Source organism: Adiantum capillus-veneris, chromosome 5 (genome assembly GCF_014529385.1).
Source record: "Adiantum capillus-veneris isolate H3 chromosome 5, ASM1452938v2, whole genome shotgun sequence".
NCBI classification, from domain to species: Eukaryota; Viridiplantae; Streptophyta; class Polypodiopsida; order Polypodiales; family Pteridaceae; genus Adiantum; species Adiantum capillus-veneris.
The window spans coordinates 4878156-4900236 of NC_140935.1; the positions used below are offsets into that span (position 1 = coordinate 4878156).

The window sequence follows — 22081 nt, forward strand, 5'->3', positions numbered from 1 at the left end:
TTACATTAAAAAATCATTATTGTAAATCAAGGCATGTGACCAAAGTCTAGTCTCATGCCAATTGTTGGAATTAGGGTTTCAAGCATGCACACACAATGCTTGCAAAAAATAAAGGAAGCACACAACAAGAGTTAGTAGTACTTAGCATGAAAGTACAAATAATCTAGCCCTATTATGATGGATGTTTAAACAATGCATGAGGGGAAAAGACCTCCTTGTGAGGGGGGATATTTTTCCTTGATGGTTTTTTATTCTCACGCATTGCTACCCTTGTAGTATGCTCACTACAATTGTACACACTAGCCATTTCAAAGTTGACTATTAGGTGGCCAAACAAAGTTTGAGCTTGATGGTACCCTTTTCTCCAATTTTTACTTGCCATAGTTTATCTTTTATCTTGAATCTTTATCTCTCTCTCTCTCTCTCTCTCTCTCTCTCTCTCTCTCTCTCTCTCTCTCTCTCTATAACCAATTTGGAAATCAACAGTCTTAAAGATTTGGCCATATAAATAAATTCAAACTATTTTTTAAGGCCAACTCCTTCCACAAAATAGTACTTGAAAAGCTCTTTCAAGCCATGCACTCAAAAAGTTGGCTAAGATTTGGCCATGTGGTCAAATTTTAAGATCATTTTGAAAGTGGGAATTGGGAAATTCCCAAATTCAATAATATGGAAATTCCTCTTAGGTTGTCCAAAATAAATTCTTCAATAAATCTTTTTATTTTGCCTCTCATTAGATACAACCTCCGTTTGGACATATACATTTTTGTTCCATTTTAAGCATTAGGCCATGCATAGATGATGGATAATGGTCTAAAAATAGAGGTTTTTCCCTTCCATTTCACTCCACGCATTAGAATAAGCATTGCAATTAGTAGAAATATCCATTTTAAAAAATGTATGGTGTTCTTGTTTGGTGCTCAAAGAGTAGGAGAAAGTCTTGCATCGCTGAAACCCTATCATCCCACCTCTTGTTGACCATCATGCATCCCTTGACGTGCATGACTTCATCTTGTTCTAGTGCAACTTAGCAATACTTTGTGTTCAAATTACTGGATGAAGGCCAATACTTTGATGGTGGCACCAAAGGTGCCGTCATAGGTGAGAAAAGAGATACTCTTTCCTCCCTCTTTGAACTTCTTGAGCTTTTGTGACCTTCGCCATGCAGGGTATCATTTGCGATGTCCTCTTCTCTTGTATTCTCTAAGAGAATAGCCATAGCTTTCGTTGAAAGAGGACGAAGGTGAAGAAGAAGGAGAAGAGGGTGACCTCTTTCTAGACCTTTTCTTCCTTTGTTTCCTCTCTTCCCTTTTGGAGTGACTAGGAGAAGGACTGTGTGTTGACCGTTTCCTCTTGGGAGGAGTTAGCAATCGTTTAAACCGCCGTCTTCATCGAGCCACATCTTCAAAGGAACTTAGGGATTCATTACTTTCTTGTTCTTTGGATTCCTCCTTTCATATGGGAGAGGGTCTGCTTTTGGGAGTCTCATCAAGAGGCCTCCTAAGCTCTCTCTCCTCTGGAGAGGAAGGGAAATCCATAAGCACGAAGTTGTTGAGTAACTTCGGCTTGCAAAGCAGGGTTGCCCATAGCTTGTTGCAACCTAGTAACAAGATAATTTCCAAACATGGGGGGCATCATCATTATCACCTTCATGTGCAAAATGGAAGTTATCAATGTTCATTCTACTCTCTTGGTTATTCTCAACCGTGCTAATTATACTTATGTGTTTACTTAGTGTATTCTTTGGTAATTCAAAACCTTAGTTGCTACTCCTCTTAGCCTTTGAAAATCAGCACTTAAGTATCTACACTCATGGCTCCAATTGGTTAATTATAGAGAGTAGTGGAGTGGGTCTAATATTGCAGAATTTCCAAGGGCTAGCTCCTTTTGGACTTCTTATGGATCAATAATGATAAATCTGTAGGCAAGTCTAAAAAGACCCCATTATTAAGACCAAAGATCCGGAGGTGTGCACCATATCCCACATAGTGGGCTCAACAAAATCAATAATAGATCCCAGTTTCACTTATCCTAATATAATCAACAAAAGAAACCAATAATAGGCTACTTAAGGACCTCTCTTCTTAAGCAAGAAAAGAAAAACCAAATGCTCTGATACCAATGTAATGGAAATGGCCTATGAACTTTGAGAACAGTGGAATTAAGAGAATTAGAGTGAGCATTTTTGTGAGATTACTTTGAGAACATAGAGGGTGAACTTAATTGACGATAGCAACATAAACATAGTACTTAATTAACTTGGCATGAATAATACTTTTACAATAGAGAGTATTAGAGAACATGACAATAGTCGAGGATTGGATTTACTTGGAGCCAATCTCCCCTCCAAAAGGCATTTGTATTATAGATTCTCCCATCAAGAGAGACTTGGTATAATACAATATTTGTATTCCTTGTGACCTAGGTGATGCAATGAAGATGGAAAGCTTCATGCATCATGAGCACAACATAAACTATGCAAAAATTATTAACTATCCCAAGGCCTCAAACACCTTCGAAGTTGGAGAGAGCTAGCGGGGAATGAGGGTAAGGAAGAGAAAGAAGAATCATTCATAGAAGAAAGAAATAGTTCCTCACTTATCATCACTCTTCTTGCTTAGCATAGCATAATAGCGTAGTAATAAAGATGAAGAAGATGCCAAGCTTAAGCATTGAAGCATGGTTCTCATTTGGATTTTCATTCCATAGCCAAGAGTGTTGGTGTAGGCTCTCCACTTCCCAATAAGCTTAGAGAAGAAGATGGAGCTCTTGCACTTTGAGGTGCCTTGAGATGCTTGCCTGAGATGCTTGTGGGAACACCCCCTAGTCCAAGTGCTTTGTCATGCTTGATGACTAAGGTGCTTGAGCTCCTAAAGTCAAAAGCATCCCTACAAGAGGGGGGGCGAGCCCTTTTCCTAGGGATTAGAGAGAGAACACACACTCACACTCACAAGGGAAGCCCCAGCTTGAAGAGGCAGCAAGGACACATGTCAGGTCCCTACCCATGTTACCTTCATGTGTTGCTTGAAGCCTATTGGCTAGGCTTCAAAGGGGTCCAATGATAAATTACTTGAATTATCTAATTGTTTTTGTATTTATCAAGTCCTCTCTCTCAAAGGGGAAAGGGGGACACTTGTCCCAAGGCTACCCATGTTGCTTGTAATGGCTCCTGCTTGTGATTGGCTAGGCCTGGAGGGGTCCAATGAGATTCAAGCATGAGCTACAAGGGGGGGTCGACCCAAGCTAGCTAGGGCCTTGCTTGAGGGGTATACTCACCCACACACACTCACAATCTCTCTCATTGTGTGCTATGCAAAGTGCAAGAGCTCCCTCTCCAAGCAAGTAGAGGTTGAGAGCCTACACCAACACTCTTGGCTATGGAGTGCAAATCCAACCAAGAGCCATGCTTCAATGCTTAAGCTTGTCATCTCCTTCTTCTTCATTACTATGCTATTATGTATGCTAGCAACAAGAGTATGATAAGTGAGGAACTAATTCTTTCTCCTACGAAATGTTTCTTCTTCCTCTTCCCTACCCTCATTCCCTGCTAGCTCTCTCCACCTTCGAAGGTGTTTGAGGTCTTGGGACTGAGGCTTGGGATAGTTAAAGCTTTCTTCAAGTTTATGTTATGTTTGTGGTGCAGGAAGCCTTCCATCTTCATGGCATCACCTAGGTCACAAGGAACACAAAGACTGTATTGTAACAAGTCTCTCTTTATGGGAGAAATCATAATACAAATGCCTATTGGAGGGGGGACCGGTTCCACATAAATCCGGTCCTCAATTGTTGTCATGTTCTCTAAACTCTCTCTCTTGCAAAAGTATTGTTCATGCCAAGTTAACTAATTGCTATGATTATGTTGCTATCTTCAATTATGTCTACCCGCTATGTTCACAAAGTTATTTCTCGAAAGTATTCTCATTAATTTCCGTTATTCTCAAGTTGAATAGGCTAATTCCATTACAATTCCCACCTCAAGGTCAGCCCTAGCTTGCCTAAGGTCAAAAAAATTTAACAGCTCCATTAAGTAGCATTTCTCTTTAACATACCATCTCTCATTTGGACCCCTTCTTGGCCATCATAGACTTACTCCTATGGTAGCGAGAGATGATTATGTAGCATTGTTTTTTTGTAGCAATGAGATGATTAGAGAGAGAAAAGGGGGAAGGGGGGGGGGGGGGGGGGAGTGCGTTGGGTTTGGGATAGGCTAATTCAGGGCCTTCTTCTAACTCAATCTCACTACATATGTAAGCTACATTGAAATAAGCTTAAGAAGAAGTACATTGGGTTTGGGTTAGTCCAATTCAAGATCCTCCCTCTTCTAACTTAATCACACTACATACGTAAGCTGCATTGAGCTAAAGAAGAAAAGTTTGCATTCAAGAAATTCACATTCCATGTCTCTTCCTTGGCATGACACAATTTCAAAAAGAGCACAAGAAAGATTGACCATCAAGCATCGGCATTTCCATTGTGATTTGCCACAGTTGATAGATTTAGATCAGAAAGTCAAGATTCGACCCCATTTTTTGTGTGTGTTTGATGAATGGTTTGGCACTTCGCCACTTTGTTCATCTACATTGCATACACAAACTTTTAGGAAGAATAGTCTTTTTCCAGTCACTCTACATGGAATGGGTATGTGTATGATTTTGTGTTGAAAGTGGCTTCAAGAATTTTCCTCCTTGGAGATTCTTGAAGAAGGTAGACGCACGACCATAGCCGAAGTTGGAGCATTGACGCAACCACAAATCCCTTTGTGTCGCTTTCGGCACGTTCGAAGCAAGCGTTGCAGACCTTCATGAAGTTCAAATATTGCACGACCTGCACATTAGAGTGGGTCGACGAAGAGTCCTTCCCAGGATTCCAGACACTGTTGGCGCTCTCCCTTGACGCCATACAATTCAGTACTAGTATCTCACTTTAAAAAGGAGGGGATGTCACGTGCATGTGGACAAGCTACTTCAGGTCTAGGGTTCAGGTCAACTTAGGAAGCGTTTTGGCACCTTTGTGAGTCTGTTCGCAGGCCGTGCATGTCCAAACACTTATAGTAGTTGCATATCCTCTGATTGCACACAACATGATCATCAGCATTACAATCAATAACCATCATGAGCATTTTACAGTGCACAGAACCCATTTCCCTATTTTAGCCATTCACTTATTATTAATAAATGACTTGGTTGGGAAACTGGGCAGGGCAAAATTGGCTAAGATAATATATTAGAAAAGCTAGCGCTAGCACTTTTTGGCAGAAGAGGCAGCAGGAGTCCACCACCTCACAGGCACCTTCTTAGCAAGATCGACAAGAGGCCTAGCATTTCCAGTCAACAGCAAATCAAGACCAACGTTTTGGCTCAAGACCAGCCTAGCATTTTTCAGCAGATCAACCCTAGCGTTAGCAGAACACAGAACCAACCTGGCATTTTTGGAACAGATCAAGCCTAGCGTTTTTGAATCTTGCAAATACCTGGCGTCTTGCAGATTCCCGACGACAGAATCAGCCCTAGCAACAACGTTTTCTGTTTTTAGCAATTAGACTCCACATAGCAACTGTTAGGTTATTTATTTTGCCAACCCAAAATTCTCTAGTGAAGGCAAGGGCACTGTTCGCCTCAAGGAGCTCTTCCTAGGGGGAGGGTCAGATTTGGAACGAGATTATTCTAGTTGAATCTCCCCACTTATCATTATTCTTCTTTTGGCCATAATGTCCTTAGCTATCCTCTTATAATTGGTCAAGGTATTTTGAATCTCTTTGACAGAGTACTCCCATGCTTTGGCAAGAGAGGAGTACAATGCAAAGGAGTTTTCAAGGATATTTTGCACTTTTTTTTAAATAGTGGCAATACCAAACAAAGATTGATCAAGGTGAGGATCTTTTTCATTACCAAAGATTAACTATACTTGGGAGTTGCCTCTGTCTACAATATGTTTAACCATATTGAAGTCTCCTGCTAGAACAATGTTTCTAGGAAGATTGATCAATTCCTCCCAACAAAATGCTCTATCTGTAATGGAATTAGGAGCATACAAACTGACCACAGTTCAATTAATGGGATGAGGTCACTGCTACCCAAAAACCTTTTTCTGATTGTTGAAATTTGGTGATCAAGTCAACCCATTTGCAAGCAATCCCTATAGTAGCACCTCCTCTTCCTGCATTATGATCAATGCTATATCATTTACACCATCCTGGTTATTCACCTGGGTGCTTTTAATACATTCATTTTCACTATCAAAGTTTGATAGGCTTGGAGCTCTCATTGGGGCTCTTTGGAAGGACCTAAGTGACTTGTTGATTTAAGTTAAGGGTTGTAGTACGAGCCTTCTCTGTCTCCTTAAGCTCTATGGCATCAGACTTCAAATTGGCTTGGCATGTGGATGGAGTAAATCTTCAAGCAAAACATCAAAATAATTAGCATAAGGGTTTGGTCCTCCTTTCCTTTATTAAAATTTAGAGGTATTCCTTGTGTTGACAAGCTAGAAAGATCTTTGCTGGGGAGCTTTGTTATCTTTGTCAAGTTGGGTTTGTTATCATGCTTGTATAAGAGCTGGACAATCTTTGATCAGATGCCCTTGCTGGAAGCAATGACAACAAGAATTAGGTAAATTTTTGTACAAAATATTTTGCTCATGCAGAATGTTATCTTTTAATGGGTACGATGAATTTGGGAACACTCAATCTTTTCCTGATGCAAAATGTTACCAGAGCAGTTTTTAATGGGTACAATCAATTTGGGGGTTTTGTTCAAAACCACATCAATAAGTAGTTGTGGGTGCCATTTGGGGTTGATTCCACCTCTAGCCTTCTGTCCCAAGACTTTACCAACACCCCCTATATTATTGAGCCAAGGATAGTACTCAGCTGGAGGTCAAGAAAGTCCACCCAAAGAGGAGCCTTAGTGGGCTTTTCCCCTTTGAGATTGAGATCGTTTGTGATGGTCAGAAGACGATACGGGGGCGTAAAGGCAGGATGGGAAAGGAGATTGTAGCAAAAATGATGGCTGGCTATCATCTCAGGGTAGCTCAGAGCCTAGCCTCATCTATTTCTAGGCTTTCATCTCTTTCTTCAAAAGTCAAGTTCCCCTCTTTTTTTTTTTTTGGGTCACATGGCCCCGTTTAAATTTTGACGACATGACAATCTTAACCATGTCAGATTTGCTCCTGCAACCCTTTTAGCCCACCGATGTTGGTCCCCCATCGACAACACCTTTCCCCCCAAGTTTAAGACCTACGAGTACGGCCGGCCACCTTTGCTCCCCCTCTGAGCTCTCTTTTTCGATCCCCCACTTTTGGCTTATAGCCTTCATCTCACAGAAGGTGACGTGTAAAGGGTCACGTCCTCCGCCATATTATGTTAGTAGATGCAAACCTCCTTTTTTGTGAGATCCACTTAATTCCGAGGATGATGATACTCTTATTTGCAACTCTCCTGAGTCCTGATGTCTAAATGGCCCAAGACAGTGGCAGTGGCTGACCGGCTCTAGTGATGGCGAGTGTCACGATTTGAGGGGTTTATTTCCTCATGTCTACACAATTATGGAAGCGCCAAATTAACCTGGCACAGACACAATTTCATGTAATTCTCAACTGAGTAGAGGATCAGTAATCTTGTTGAAAGGACAAAATGGGACCTTCAACAGTTTATGAAGTGACTGTTAATAAGAGCTGATTTCGTATGTTACAAACAAGAAAGCTCCATCCAATAAGGCAGGTGCCAGGTACCATGGCAAGTCCAACTGTTATTCACAAATGCTGATAACCTTCCTAGATATGCCAACGGGCTGGACTCTTCAACCATCTCGAGTTATCTGCACAGGAAAAGCTGTCCTTCCCCTCAAGAGGCACCATCTTCACCTTGCAGCATCTCCCAATGCAATTTAGTGGTGAGACAGACATACATTAGCCAGCATCACATTGTAAAACAAGTCACCAGGTTATGGAGTATCATGAGTCCACTCGAACAATTCTGCCATGTGTTGCCTCAAAGCGATTCTGCAAACTGCGTAGTTGTCATGTCAAGCTCTTGCTTCATGATACAACTCATTAGCCACTCACTTGAGTACGTCGGCAGCCCTTCCTTTGCTGCAATTAGAGCCTCAGAAATGTCATCCTCGCAAGCGACAACGATTGCATCTACACACTGCTTAGCTTCTTCAAAACTGGCAAGCACCTGTGCATCATAAAAGAGAGATACAGTGAGTAAATTTATTGCATATCTTAATGCAAGAAATTCGTCCGGCAGGTATGGAAATTTTCAACAAATACAATAGAGATGCAGTGAGTGTACCTTGCCTCCAGCCGACAAGACAATGGCAGACATGGTCTCCACTGGTGGTTGCACATGCTTTGTGGGATATATGTACATTCCTTCAAGCAACCCATGAGGCATTTGCCTCCGCTGTGTGATAACATCTTGCAATGTTGTCTTGTATCTGCTTTCAAAGACAGCATCCTTAAGAATAAAAGCTCCTTCCTCTGCATCACAACAGCAGCAACTTGCTTCATCAATGAATAACTTCTTCATAAGTACAGTCTAAGCTTTAGCTGATTACTCACCGACAAACCTCTTCTCCTTCACGCTTGCTTTGAGCCAAGCAGGTGATACAACCCAAGCTCTGCCACAGCCAGAGAGATAAGTACTCTAACGGGTAGTGAAGGAACTAAACAGATACAACAAAGCAAATGCGCTCTTGCTCTCTCTCTCTCTCTCTCCCAGACATGGTATTAGATTCACTATTTTGTAACTGATTGGTCTCATAGGTCATTTTGGCCTTTTGAAGACGTTAATATAACATTTCATTTCTCTCTCTCTCTCTCTCTCTCTCTCTCTCTCTCTCTCTCTCTGTCTCTGGAAATCTAATTACATTGTCTGTATGTACAAGCTAATAGGACATAAAGGCCAGACTTGCCTCTCTAAGGGAGGCTTATGGAAGGGCATAACAATTCTCTATGATCTTACTCCTGTCAGCTAGAGAACTTGAGAGACAACACACTCGTTGAACTTCCATTACCCAAGAAATTACTGCAAGACCAAGCAACATGGCTGTCCAGTTGCATTTCTCGGTAGGAAGTTAAGGAGTGCAAAAAAGAATTACTCAATGTACGATAAAAAACTTCTCTCTATCACTCATTCTCTAAAGCATTGGAAGCATATTTTGTATGGTAGAGATTTTATTGTTTGTACTGTCAGAATAGGCAACAAAAGATGCAATGAAGACAAGAACCGGCCTGCGATTCAGTGGACACATCGACTCCGATCTAGCCCCCTTGCTTCCTATATAGAGTAAGACACAAAATGCCAAACCCAGTCTTCCAGCTCATAACCTATAATAAAAGGGGCTGAAATGAGGAAAATGGGGAAGAAAGGGCAAAATATAGGGACATAAAGCTCAAGGAAAAAATAGATCGAGGCTGGGGAGAAATACTCACAACCTGCAAGAGCCTAAATACCCATAGAATGAACCAAACCCGAGAACTGAACATAGTTGAAAAATCCCAACATGAGAAAACTACCTCACTTTGACCGAGCATAACCACAAAACAACCCTCACTCCTTAACACCTGTCCCTAGGAGAAATTGGGACCGCCGACTGGAAGAATCTCGAGAGATGACATAACTCTAACATGTAATGATCAACAAGCTCTCAAGTGACTCCAGTCTATGTCTAGTGCACATTGGAGTGATTGCCAAGCAAGGTGGTCTCAGTTTTTTGAGCAATTTGGTGGTTTAATTGAACATGTTCTCGATAAAGCTAATCCCGTTGCAAATGCGTTAAGTCGCAAAGGACAAATCTTAACTCTTGAGTCAAGTTTCACAGTTTCCATTTGAAGAGTATCTTTGACAACATACAAAATCAGTATGCAAATTCCGAGTTTGATAGGTAATGGTTGTAGACTCTTGCCACCCAAAGGTCCAACAACTATCTCATTCGTAAAGGTCTCTTGTATTTTTCTGACTTACCTTCTCTTAGGCAAGCCATATTGCACAATCCACTCACGAGAGGGCACAAAGATACGAATACCATACCACTTTAGAAAAATGAAGAAAAATTCTTCTATTGGCTAAATGTGAAAAGATATGTTTAAGTATGTCATGCAATAGGAACTGGTAAGCAACAAGGTCTTTTGATACCACTTCCTATTCTCGAAGACCCATTTCAAAACATTTTCATGCATTTTGTGATTAATCTTCCACCTAGTTTGTATTTAAGGAATACAAAATATTTTAATCATTTCAACAATTTTGCATGCTCATTCCGTGTAAGACCACAATCACAACACAAGATGTCGCACGTTTGTTCATTAAGCACTGGCATCCCCTTTGTGATTTGCTTAGGTCAATTGTGATGTCAAGTCTACATCACATTTTTTACAATCACTCTTTGAAATTTTGGCACTAAGTTGAATTTTTCATCTATATTTCACCCAAAATACGATAGTCAAATTGAGATTTATAATCAATTAGCCTTCGATGTCTTAGTCATATGTACATGATCAACACTTTCATTAGGAGCATTGTCTCTCCTTAGTACAAGCAATTTTGAATGACTCCTGTTCCAATGCCATTGGTAGAACTCTGTATGAGGCAACATTTTTGTTGACTAGATCGATTAGTCCCAATTGCCTGATACCAACGTTGAGAGCCAATCCTTAGACGAAATTTCTAAGATTTTGAAGCTTCGACTAAGCAAGGCACAAAAATCTTATTGACAGCAAGCTAACAAGCTATCGCATGCACAGAGCTCTGTGCCCCACGTGGACATGCTTTATCGCCTTCCAAAGTCAAATTTCCACCTATCCCAAACAGGAGAGTCTAGGATCCAAGGAGAATTTCTCGACGAGGCCATTAGATTAGGCTTTTCAGTTTTGGAACCCTCTTGCATAAATGGATTATACAAGTGTATTGACAGGTGTTGTTATACTAGATGGCCATCTAACATGACATACATGTAGTTTTAGGTTGGAGGAATCCAACGAGTCATTCCCCACATCAACCGGATTTTTGGATCGATAGACGTGCAACAGTTTCACCCAAAAACTTAGCCATGGTCAAACTTATTAATAAATCATTTTAGTGATTTATTTTATAAGAATTTTTTATGAAGGTTTTGCCCTACCTAAGCTTGAAGGAGTTTATAACCATCAAAACTCGCTTATAAAGGGAGCCAATTAGCTAACAATTTGATTAGATACGGTAGCACTCAGCTCAGCCCTAGCATTTTACAAAGGAGCATCTCAGCCTAGCGTTCTTTGCACCAGCAATCTAGTGTTTTGCAAAATCAACGCAAAATCTCTCTCTCTCTCTCTCTCTCTCTCTCTCTCTCTCTCTCTCTCTCTCTCTCTCTATGTACTCCAGAAGGGGATTCCGACATTGTTCATTAAACCGTTGGGAGTAAAGCAAGGATGCCCACTGTCCCCTACTTTATTTGGTATGTACATAGATGAGGTATCAAATGAGGTGCTCAACGTGCAAGGTCATGGATCCCTTTGTTGTTGTATGCAGATGATATTGTATTGATAGCAAAATCACCAGATGGAATGTAGAGGCAGCTAGATGCATTACATAAATTCGCGGAGGACAGTGGACTGTCGGTAAACTTGGGTAAAACCAAAGTTATGGTGTTTAACACCACACCGTAGTGGGTTAGGAGATCGGCACCTACATTTGCATATGGCCAGGATACAGTAGAGTACATAGATGCATACACATACCTTGGTGTGGTATTTGCAGGACCGAAGTTTACTCTTAAGAAAGCAACGGATGCTAGATTGTCTAGAGCCTCTACGGCCTTGGGAGGGTTGGAGAGGATGTGTTCACAAGTGCAGTTTCAGGAACCACGAACAAAACTTTGGCTCTTTGATATTGTGGTGGCTTCGGCTATGCTTTATGGGGTCCAGATTTGGGGACCATCTGTGGATCAGGATAATTGGAAGTCAATGGAGAGACCTTTGGTATCTATGATTTCCCGAATGATTAGAGCCAAGGCCTCCGTACCACACGCGATTACCCGAGCGGAACTAGTTGCCCCTCCGATAGAAATTGAAGCTCTTACCAGATCAGTGTCCTTTATACATGGTTTGTGGGATACAAATAATTGCCGATATACTAGACTGGCCCTCGAATCCTCTCGACAATTAGCAATGAAAGGGGATACATCATGCTCGTATGCGAGAGACACAAGTTCAGTATGGAAAGATTACCCCCCTTCCAATACTCTCTTGAGGCTCCATCACTGGCAATTACACGAACGGAGATTAATAAAATCATCCGTCGGGATCTTATACAGTTGGATACTAAGAGGACATGGGTAGACCCTACACAAGAATTGGGTATGAAGATGGCCGACTACAAAGAAAACTTCCTACAGCTATCTGAAGATGGATTTGTGATTTGCCCAAGCTACATGGATACCCACCTGTCTCATGGTTTGAGATGTGCTATTGGTCAGATTCGTACATCCTCACACAAGCTGAAAATTGAATTTGGCAAATTTAGGGGAATCCCACCTGAGAGCAAAATTTGCAAGTTATGCGGAATGGAGCCGGAGACAGAATTACACTACATATGCCATTGCACCGTATACTATGAGATACGTGGGCATTTCCATTGCCTATTTAAAGAAGGCTTTGGACCTCTAAATAGAGTCATGCAATACCAAGATCAAAGATGCTTAGGCTTGTACCTACTGGAACTACATCGGCACAGGGAAAATCTAATGAGAAGACAAAGAGCACTACAGCCTTAGAGGCAGATCACAGATTTCTTCGGATCGAGAAGCAAGAGTGGAAGGAGAAGCAAGAGGCCAACAGCCAGCACAAAGGAGTACCCACACTCATACCAAAGGCACCCTCATTGACAGGGCGATTGAGCTTAGGAAATTGAGACGACCACGACCGAGATGCAGAAGCACACTTCACCGGAGGAGACTACACCAAAGGATTAGAAGCATTCTAGCCAGACACCCAGAATGCTCCTAAGAAGTTTATTTAATACTTTGTATTTAGTTTTTCACATTTATTTTCACACTTAGTATTTTAGTACTAAGGTACCCAAACATTGTAACAGATTCACCACTTTTGTATCAATTTGGTCTCATAGGTCATTCTGGCCTTTTAAAGACGTTAATATGACATTTCATTTCTCTCTCTCTCTCTCTCTCTCTCTCTCTCTCTCTCTCTCTCTCTCTCTCTCTCTCTCTCTGTTGGTTGGGGCAACGACAGAGACATACCCACACACTCAACCTGGTCAAAGACGTCGTTCTGGGCACATGCCTCGGAATAGCTGGTATGATGAGGAGTGTCGACAGAGGAGAGCTCAAATACAACAAGAGCTTGCATTGGGAGTGATCACCTATAGACAATCTCGTATTGCTACATGACGACTAGTGCGACAGAAGAAGTGAGCTTTCTTGGTCCAGATGGAGCAAGATTTATATCAGCTCTTCCTTAGTAGAGATTCAGGAGAGGCTTGGCGTCTATTCCATGAGCAATCTCCCCCACCAGTGATTACTTCTACAGAGATATGGGGGCAATATGCAGCATCTTTATACACTGTACCTGGACAACCACCACTATCACATCCACCACAGCCATGTCCGGCTACGAGCACCTTCTTTACCACTGAGATGGTAAAGGAGGCCATTGACACGATGAAGACCAGACGGGCACAGGGTCATGAGGGTTTGGTAGCAAAGCACATTATACATGCTGGGGACTTGTTGGCAGAGATGCTTGCACGGTTATTCAACCGTGTCATCTGTGAGGGCTTTTCTGAGTCTTGGAGATTATCTACTATTGTACCTATCTTCAAGACAAGAGACCCCACAGTGCCGGGGAATTACCGTACTATCATGGTAGGACACACATTGGCACGGTTGTATGCATCCATCCTTGAGCATAGGCTGAGAAGTTGGGTAGAGATTATGGGAATACGAGCACCTGGGCAAGCTAGTTTAAAGAGGGGTTTCTCCACACTGGATCATGTCTTTACATTCAGAGCTATTATTGAGGAGGGTCGAGCACATGGTAGACGGATATATTGCAGCTTTGTGGACTTCCACAAAGCTTTTGACACAATACCGAGGGCCAGATTGATGCGCCGACTTATGGAATTGGGGGTACCCACAGAGCTGATATGGAGGATTATGGCATTGTACAATTCAATGATGGGTCATGTACGCACATCAGAGGGGATATCTGACATAGTTCACTCTACTATCGGAGTGAAACAAGGATGCCCATTGTCCTCTACTTTATTTGGTATATATGTTGATGAGGTCTCTGATTATATTGACAGAGGAGGAGGTAGAGGTGCTCAGCTTGCAACAGGGACATGGATCCCTCTTTTATAGTATGCTGACGATATCGTGTTGATATCAGACTCACCAGAGGGTATGCAGAGACATTTGGACGCATTGCATAGTTTTGCAAGGGATAGTGGATTGTGTAAAACCAAGGTCATGGTATTTAATACCACGCCACAGTGGGTTAGGAGATCAGCACCTACATTCACATATGGTCAGGACAGTATGGAGTACACTGATGCATACACATATCTTGGGGTGGTCTTTAGTGGACCAAGGTTCACACTAAAAGTGGCAGCAGACACTAGATTGACTCGTGCCTATGCAACCCTAGGCGGTTTAGAGAGGATATGTTCGCCGGTTCAGTTCCAAGAACCCCGAACAAAGCTCTGGCTCTTCGACACTTTGGTCGCTTCCGTTATGTACTATGGGGTTCAGGTTTGGGGACCGTCTGTTGACACTGCTGGATGGAGTAATATGGAGAGGTCCTTGGTATCTATGATTTCAGGCTGATTAGAGCCAAGGCCTCAGTTCCACATGACATCATACAAGCGGAGCTGGCTGCCCCACCTATGGAGGTTGAGGCACTTACCAGATCAATATCATTTATCTACTATGAGATTCAGGGACGCTTTCACTGTTTATTCAGAGATGGTTTTGACTCGTTAGATAGAGTCATGAGATATCAGGATCAGAGACATCTGAAATTATTTCTACTTAAGATACAGAGACATAGAGACTCTCTATTGAGAGTGCATAGACAGAGACAGTCCTAGAGACGCATCTCAGATTTCTTGAAAGTACCACAGAGACAGAGGGGACACCACCATCATAGAGCTCGATTCCCACCCATACACACCAGCGGTACTCTCATTGACCGAGCTATAGAGTTGGGGAGATCGAGACACCGCGACTGAGGAGAGGAGCCACACAGCACCGACAGAGATTGCGGCAAAGGACCCACAGGATTCTAGCACGACACCCAGAGTGTCGATCAGGATAGGCTTCATGCTACTGCTATATTGTATCATGGTGACACTTATCCCCACTTTGTACCTTTGTTGCATGATACCATTGCTCAACCTACCAACCACCCATAAGAGTCGGTAGCACTCCTATCTCAGTTTTTAGTTTTTAGTTTTCTTTGTCTGTACCCAGACTTGGTTCTAGACTCATCATTGTAATCAGTTGGTCTCATAGGTCATTTTGGCATTTTGTAGACGTTAATATATCATTTCATTTCATTTCTCATTGAATCAAAGCTCTCTCTACGCTTGCACCTTGACAAGCTGAAGAAACTTGTCACCTACTATCTATAAGGTGATAAACAATTCCATCGTGAAGAACTGTCCAATACTTTATACGAAGCCTCACACGGACTGCTTCAGGATGGACCAATCAGCTGATCTCGATCTTTATGAAACCTTGTCTAAATTGAAAGCGGCATTTAGGCGAAGGTTTCGAGAGAGTACACTATCGCCAAGTTTTTTTAGAGTAGAGAAACTTTCTAGAGTCAAAGATGACTTAATGTATGAGAAGATACAGGTGATGATTAAGGACAGACTGAGCCTTTTGAGGAGTGAAATTGAAAAAGAGATGTATACAAATGCATAGACTTACAAAAAGCTATGTATGCAAATCTGGGAATGGGAAAAGAGTTGGACAAAGAGATGCTTGGCAAGCATGATGAGATGTACACATCATTGAAGGTTGAAATACAAAGTATAGTGAGGACAAAAGTGAATGTAATGGAATGCATGATGCAAGAAAGATTAGAGGATGCACTTGCTGCTTTTTAATCCTGGAAATCAATGAAAGAACACATGAATGAAAAGGATGCATTGATTGAGACACTTAAGGGAGAACTCGCAACCTGTAAAAATACTCCCGCAAAAGAGAGAGAAAATCAACCCTCGATGATAAAGGAGCTTGAAAGTATTAAGGAGCAAGTGAGAACTCTATGCGACGAGGAAGAGCAATACACGCGAACAACCCTTTCATGGGCGAAGCACCTATTCAAAACACAAGAGAAAGTGATAAAACTAAAAAGTGGATCGAGGACGCAAAGAAAGGAAAAAATAAGATGCATGGAGCCACACAAACATCCACTATCATCGATATGACAATTGAAGAGGAGCCATCATCTCTTCCGCCTTCATCCACAGGGTCGCTTCTCACACATTGTTATTGTTGCAAAAGTGGAAGAGTAGAGTCCTTCATGTGCGTGTTGTAGGTCTCAAAGAGAGTTAAGATGTATGCAGGAACCTGCGAATAAAATTAAACCTTTTTTTGGGGGGTATTGTTTAAAGAAAACAAACAATCAAAAAGAGGTGGACGAGTTCTCAGCTGGGCCAAGGCAAGTTAAAAAAACACCGCGATGGTGTTGGAGAGCAATGGAGACGGCAGGTGGTTGCTTTGCTGCAGCTTTAACGCAGAGTGTGACAAGATTTAATGGGCTGGTTGTGTCAGCGAAATAGAGCCAAGATGAGCGTGGCAGTAGATACTTGACAAAGCAATTAGGCAATTGATTGCAGACAAAATTTGCCCTGAGTATTCTCCTTAAGCATATTTGGAGCGACAGTAATGGACGCTGTAGCTTGTAAAACCAGTGCCAATTAGATGGAGTAGCTGCCTCGATACTTGACAACATACAGCGAGTTGTGGGCTTGTGAAAGCTGGCTCGTTGGGTGTAAGCTGATGACGAACGACGAGCTGACTCTTGTGGGCGAGCCTCATCACTGTATCACACGGGCATGATCAAATGGGATCAATGGTGGAGGAGGAAAACGCGGGACGCGTCAATCGTGGACTGTCAGATTTGACAATCGTCCCAAATTTACTAGTCTGTCCGAATTTACTAATTTATCATCAATTTATTAATCGGCCCACATTTACAATATGAGATACTCGAATCCCCTATATTTCAACGAACGCATGCGGACGTAGTGGTTAGTGCACATGGCTTGCAGTGGAGAGGTCACGGGTTCAAGACGTGGAGCGCGGACTGCCTCGAATTTACCAAATGTTTCGAATTTACAAATGTGCATCTTACGGTCCGAATCACCTCAACCGTAGATCCCATTTGAAGCTGCATGTGCGAGATAGTGTGGAGAGCGAGCACTTGTGTGTGATTGGGTGGCTAAGTAAGTTAAAGTACTTTAACTTCTTTATTTTAGGAAGTATCTCGCACTACATGCAAGCACGCAAACACAAATATAGCATTTTTAACATTTTTAAATATCTGTCAAGCTGAACTACACACATAATGGGACACCAATAATCTAGTGCTCTTATTAGAGAGTTCATTAAAGAGAAGACTAAAAAAAGCCTCAAGTCATGAGCTTATTGAGCATCTTAAATGCAATTAACTAACACTAATTACGTTTTTAATCAACTATAAGGATAGTGGCTGAAGAGATCAACTCAAGAATGTGTCCACATTAGTTAATTAAGAGATAATTAGAAATTGAAAAGGATAATAATAGAGAGGAGAAATTAAATTCAATTGCACCCTAATTAAACTCAACTGCACTCTAATGACCAAAGCTCTGATACCAATTGTTGGGATAGTCGATGAGTGCAATAGAGCTCAAGGGGGTTTGGAAAGGTAGGCAACTATAGCTTACACAATAAGAGATAGAGAAAGAGAGAAGTACAATGTTAAAAAGTAAAGTGAACTCAAATTGCAATCTAATACATTAACTTAAGATAGCATAGAATATCTTATGTACATGAAAATCCTTTATTTATAAGGTCCAAAGGTTATCTTAATGAGAGCCCTTGATTTTCATAAAAAGAATGCATTTGTCTTATCACACAAGCACTTATCTTTTCATAGGATTTTCATAAATAAGAGATAGTTCTCACACCAACTGTCAACATTTTAAGTCATTGGGATATTGAAAGGACTAAATGTTGAATGCTAACGATTCTGAGGGCTCAATGTTGAATACTTCAAGTTCTTGGTTGATATGCAAACAATGGTGGAGCACTTCCTAAGTCGTCCTAAACCCTAGATGTAAGAGTTAAAACATGTTCACACACACACAAGGTTAGATGTGCATGTGACATTTATAGTTGTTACAACTAGGATCGAAGATGCTAGAGATCTTTTTCCAAAGATTCGTTTTAACTGTAAGTTCATATTTTTGCCCTCTAATGTTTATATGAATCATTGACAAGTTGTTTTCTAAAGGATCAAAGTTAGAAGCTCCCTCCAACTCACAGTTTCCTATGATAGAAAATGACCATTTCTAGCCACGATGAAACGTGCCATTTTCCTTGTGACTAAGTATAGGTCATTGTGGCCTCTTGTAGACATTGAAGAGAATTTCTTTGTTTCTGTTTTTCCCCTTAGCTCTAGGCTTGTTTTGGTTTCTCTTAAATGTGAGACATTTCTTCGTATGTACTATTTTGGCGTATCGTTTCAGACTCTTTCAAAAGAAAAATAAGCAAAAGCAAAAACATGAAAAAAAAAAACATGGTGGTAACTCATGAATCAAAAAAATGTACCCAGCATTGAGAGCATTGCAAAAGTTCAGCGTCCTCCGTGCCTCGCCAGTTACCACATGTGTACACTGGCTACCATCGTTAGTAACTCTTCCTCCGAGCCTTTCTACAAACTGATCACAAGAAGCTAGTAAGTGACCTAGACCTGGAATTACAAATCTTAGTTGATGTAAACACGATGAAGATTTTGTGTTGATCAAGCAAATTCCAAGTCACTCACCTTTGTAAGCTGCATCCTCCTGTTATCATCAGCCATGTTCATGAGCATAATGGCTGGACATAATTGTTGTTCAAATTTGGCATAGGCCCCAAGATTTTGCTTCATCTCTTTCACCATTTCCGAGCATGTTCCTGGAAGATGTGCTTTTAAGGGTGTAACATTCATACTAGATAGGTCTTGCATTGGTGACCTTTGAGGTTGAGGAGCAAAATCTAGCTGCCTCTCACACATTTGAGAGGAACCCTGCTCATTTTTCTGCTTCTTGGTCCTTTGCACCTGTGGAGTTTCTGGCTTTCTACCCCTCTGGTTAGATCTGCTGTAAACATTCTCTTTATTGAATACAAAAGAGGATTGACTATGGTTTGCTCCTGGTTTCCCTTCCTGATTTGGCATGACTAGCTCCATAGAATCAAGGTCATCACCTTTGGGAAGAACAACAATAAAAGTCAGAAGATTCCAGACTTAAAGCTTTGCAACACATGGAAGCTGCATAGCCCTGCAGCGTGAAAAAACTTTCCCATCACATACCTGGCATGGCTGCAGGTTGAGGAGGCGCAAATGTCAAGGACAACATCGGCTCCATCGGCACATCTATATGAGCAGCATTCCTGCTGGTTGTCATAGAGCTTATAAGCTCTTTTTGGGTTGCAACGCTAGAAAAGGCACCTTCCATATTTGACGGCACAATGGTAGATGACTTAACCTGTCCATCTGATGCAGGTAGCTGCGTTGCTTTAACAGGAGCTCTAGATTCACCAACCATGGGAGTGGTAATAAGAGCCACTGGAGATGGTCCCAAACAAGGTGGTGGAGCAGATTCATGGAAGCCTTCAGCTGTATCAGGCTGAACAAGTCTAGGTGGAGTTACAGCAGCTTTGTTGTCAGTATCCGATACAACGATTGCTGCTTTCTTGTCCATGTGCAAGACAAGGAGCATTGCACTACCAGGAATGCTCATTGCTCTGCGAATGTCTGGTTTTATGGGCAACTTGCGAGGCTTCCCAAGCCTGTCTACTTCTGCCACTTTGAGAAAACCCTGACATCAACTACACCATTAGAAATGATCAAGCACTGGAAGGGACATGCATGCATACTCAAGGTTGAATAAAGAGTGAAACTAAAGCACTCTTCGAACTGATAGATCTTCGTGCAAGCCCTAATTGGCAATACATGCTTCTGTACCTGCTGAATCCAAAACCCCTCTGATTCTTGATCACCCCAACAGAAAACTGTGAGGACACCCACATCTTGAAGCCTCCTCTGCAGCTCTGTGAACAAAAACGATCCTATACCCTGAAAGAAATATGTGCTGTCAGCAACAAGTTTTAGAGAGCTAGCATGTTGCATCCCAGCATAGAGAAATTAGGCATCCGATTGTCGTATATATGGTTGCACCTTGTGCTGGTAATCCTTGCTGACTGCAGCCAAAGGTATTTCAGCATATTGTGTATCTGGGGGTAGAATTTGATAACTTACTGCGGCTACAACCTAAACAAAATCATTAAATTAAGACATTGCAATTTTTTAAAATGATGATCCAATTGCACTGCTCACAAGTCTTACATCATCTTTCAAACAAGCAGCATGTCTCAGCAGCAATGTGCAATACTTCCTGCAAACAGCAGCAAACCTTCTGGTTAGAGAGGGCAATGCATGTGAAAAAATTGCAAGCAAGGAGCATTTGACTTGAGAGCTGATTACAGACCCACTACTAACACATTTATCTAGGAAAGGAGACTCTTTCCCGGTATTGGCTGCAAAACTCATCTCAGGGAGCTCTGTGCTGTACAATTTCAAAACAGCCTGCAAATGCCACAAGGTGAACATTCTCATTGAAATGTTGGATTGCATAGGAATCGCCACATTAATCTAAATACTTCAGAGTGAAAATGCCAGCCTCCTGATTTATGTGATAGGCGTCTTTCAATTTGTTTACCAATCCATTAAAAAAGCAGGGTTTGTACGACTATGCTTTGCATTTACCGTTACCAGCACATCCTTTTGTGATACTGCACAATTTTCTCCTTGAGGGAAGTACTTACTCCATTTAGATCTGCTTACCCAGAAACAGGAATCAAGGACTAGATTTCTTCTAGTGGGATTTTTATTCATTGGGACAAAATGTATTTCATCATAAATAGTACTCTTTTGATGCCCATACCACCCAGCTGGAAGTAATGGTTTATGAACAGCATTGTTTGAAGTGGCAATAAACTGCTACTTGTGTTTGTCGATGAACTGTAAGTAGTGTTAAGTTCTAACCTTCAGAAGGAGGTGGCCTTGGCTGTCGAAAGACTTGGGGTTCAAGAGCTGAACTGACAATCCTTCCAGTAAGCTTGGCAGGCCTGGAGAGGAAGGATAGGTAGCATCTGTAATAACTATCATCTTGTTACGCAAAGTCTTCCAAAGCTGAAATATGAACCTCACCATACCTTGCTTCTTGGAGATGGAAGTTTTTTCACTGTTGGATATAGATACCATCCTCGCTTCAGCAGAATTGATCTCGTGTGTGATCGTAACCCGACCATGATTCGGCACCTCAATCGACACAGCATTCCCTGATCGCTCATGGGAAAGGCTGTGGGGAATGCTGACATTGCAATCACCTGTGCAAATCAAGATCTCTGTCAGCTTTGAAAGATGATGGAACAAAGTGAAGGGTGGTAAGCAGAGAAATCTATACCAACAGAGACGCATACAGCCGAGGTTGTTGAAGGCTGAGGGGGAGCACTTTCACGGGTAGCTTTGCGAGGCATTTGGAACTCTCTCTCTCTCTCTCTCTTTCTCTCTCTCAGTAACCTCGCCGTCTATTGTACTCTGAGAGCAGTGCTCTCTCTCCTTTCTCGTTTCAAAATTAAAGGTTTTGGCGCGTTTTGACAAATTTAACTCTATAAATTTTACGCGCCAAGATATCTTTGAAGCACTATGGATTTTCCCTACTCCTAGATCTTTAAGGTCTCTTCGGATAGTTTCCTACGACTTTAAAACTCTCTTCTTCTTCTTCTTCTTCTTCTACTACGGTTCAACTTTTTCACTGTTCATATGA

At 41.7% G+C, this 22081-nt stretch overlaps 1 protein-coding gene across 2 annotated transcripts; it reads right to left on the bottom strand.

The window, feature by feature from the left end:
* Positions 1-7564: 7564 nt before the first annotated feature.
* LOC147456816 (N-acetyltransferase) lies at positions 7565-21879 on the bottom strand. 2 transcript variants are annotated; one of them, XM_086511928.1, is made up of 13 exons: positions 21719-21879; positions 21468-21641; positions 21298-21404; positions 20741-20838; positions 20599-20647; positions 20431-20523; positions 20218-20328; positions 19564-20071; positions 19036-19457; positions 18819-18928; positions 8560-8618; positions 8291-8478; positions 7565-8173 (listed from the first exon to the last, which is right to left on the bottom strand). In XM_086511928.1, the coding sequence occupies exons 1-13, from the start codon at positions 21789-21791 to the stop codon at positions 7985-7987; spliced, it is 2181 nt and encodes a 726-aa protein (XP_086368054.1). In that variant the 5' UTR covers positions 21792-21879; the 3' UTR covers positions 7565-7984. The 2 variants fall into 2 exon arrangements, with proteins under 2 accessions (XP_086368054.1, XP_086368055.1); XM_086511929.1 differs by having other exon boundaries at positions 21298-21380; positions 21719-21878.
* Positions 21880-22081: the final 202 nt, after the last annotated feature.

Excerpts from the sequence above, each read along its gene's own strand:
- LOC147456816 (XM_086511928.1), bottom strand. The coding sequence starts at position 21,791 with ATGCCTCGCAAAGCTACCCGTGAAAGTGCTCCCCCTCAGCCTTCAACA. Across the intron at positions 21,642-21,718 it reads GGCTGTATGCGTCTCTGTTG|GTGATTGCAATGTCAGCATT; the intron begins GTATAGATTTCT and ends TGATTTGCACAG. Across the intron at positions 20,524-20,598 it reads CTGCTTGTTTGAAAGATGAT|GTTGTAGCCGCAGTAAGTTA; the intron begins GTAAGACTTGTG and ends GATTTTGTTTAG.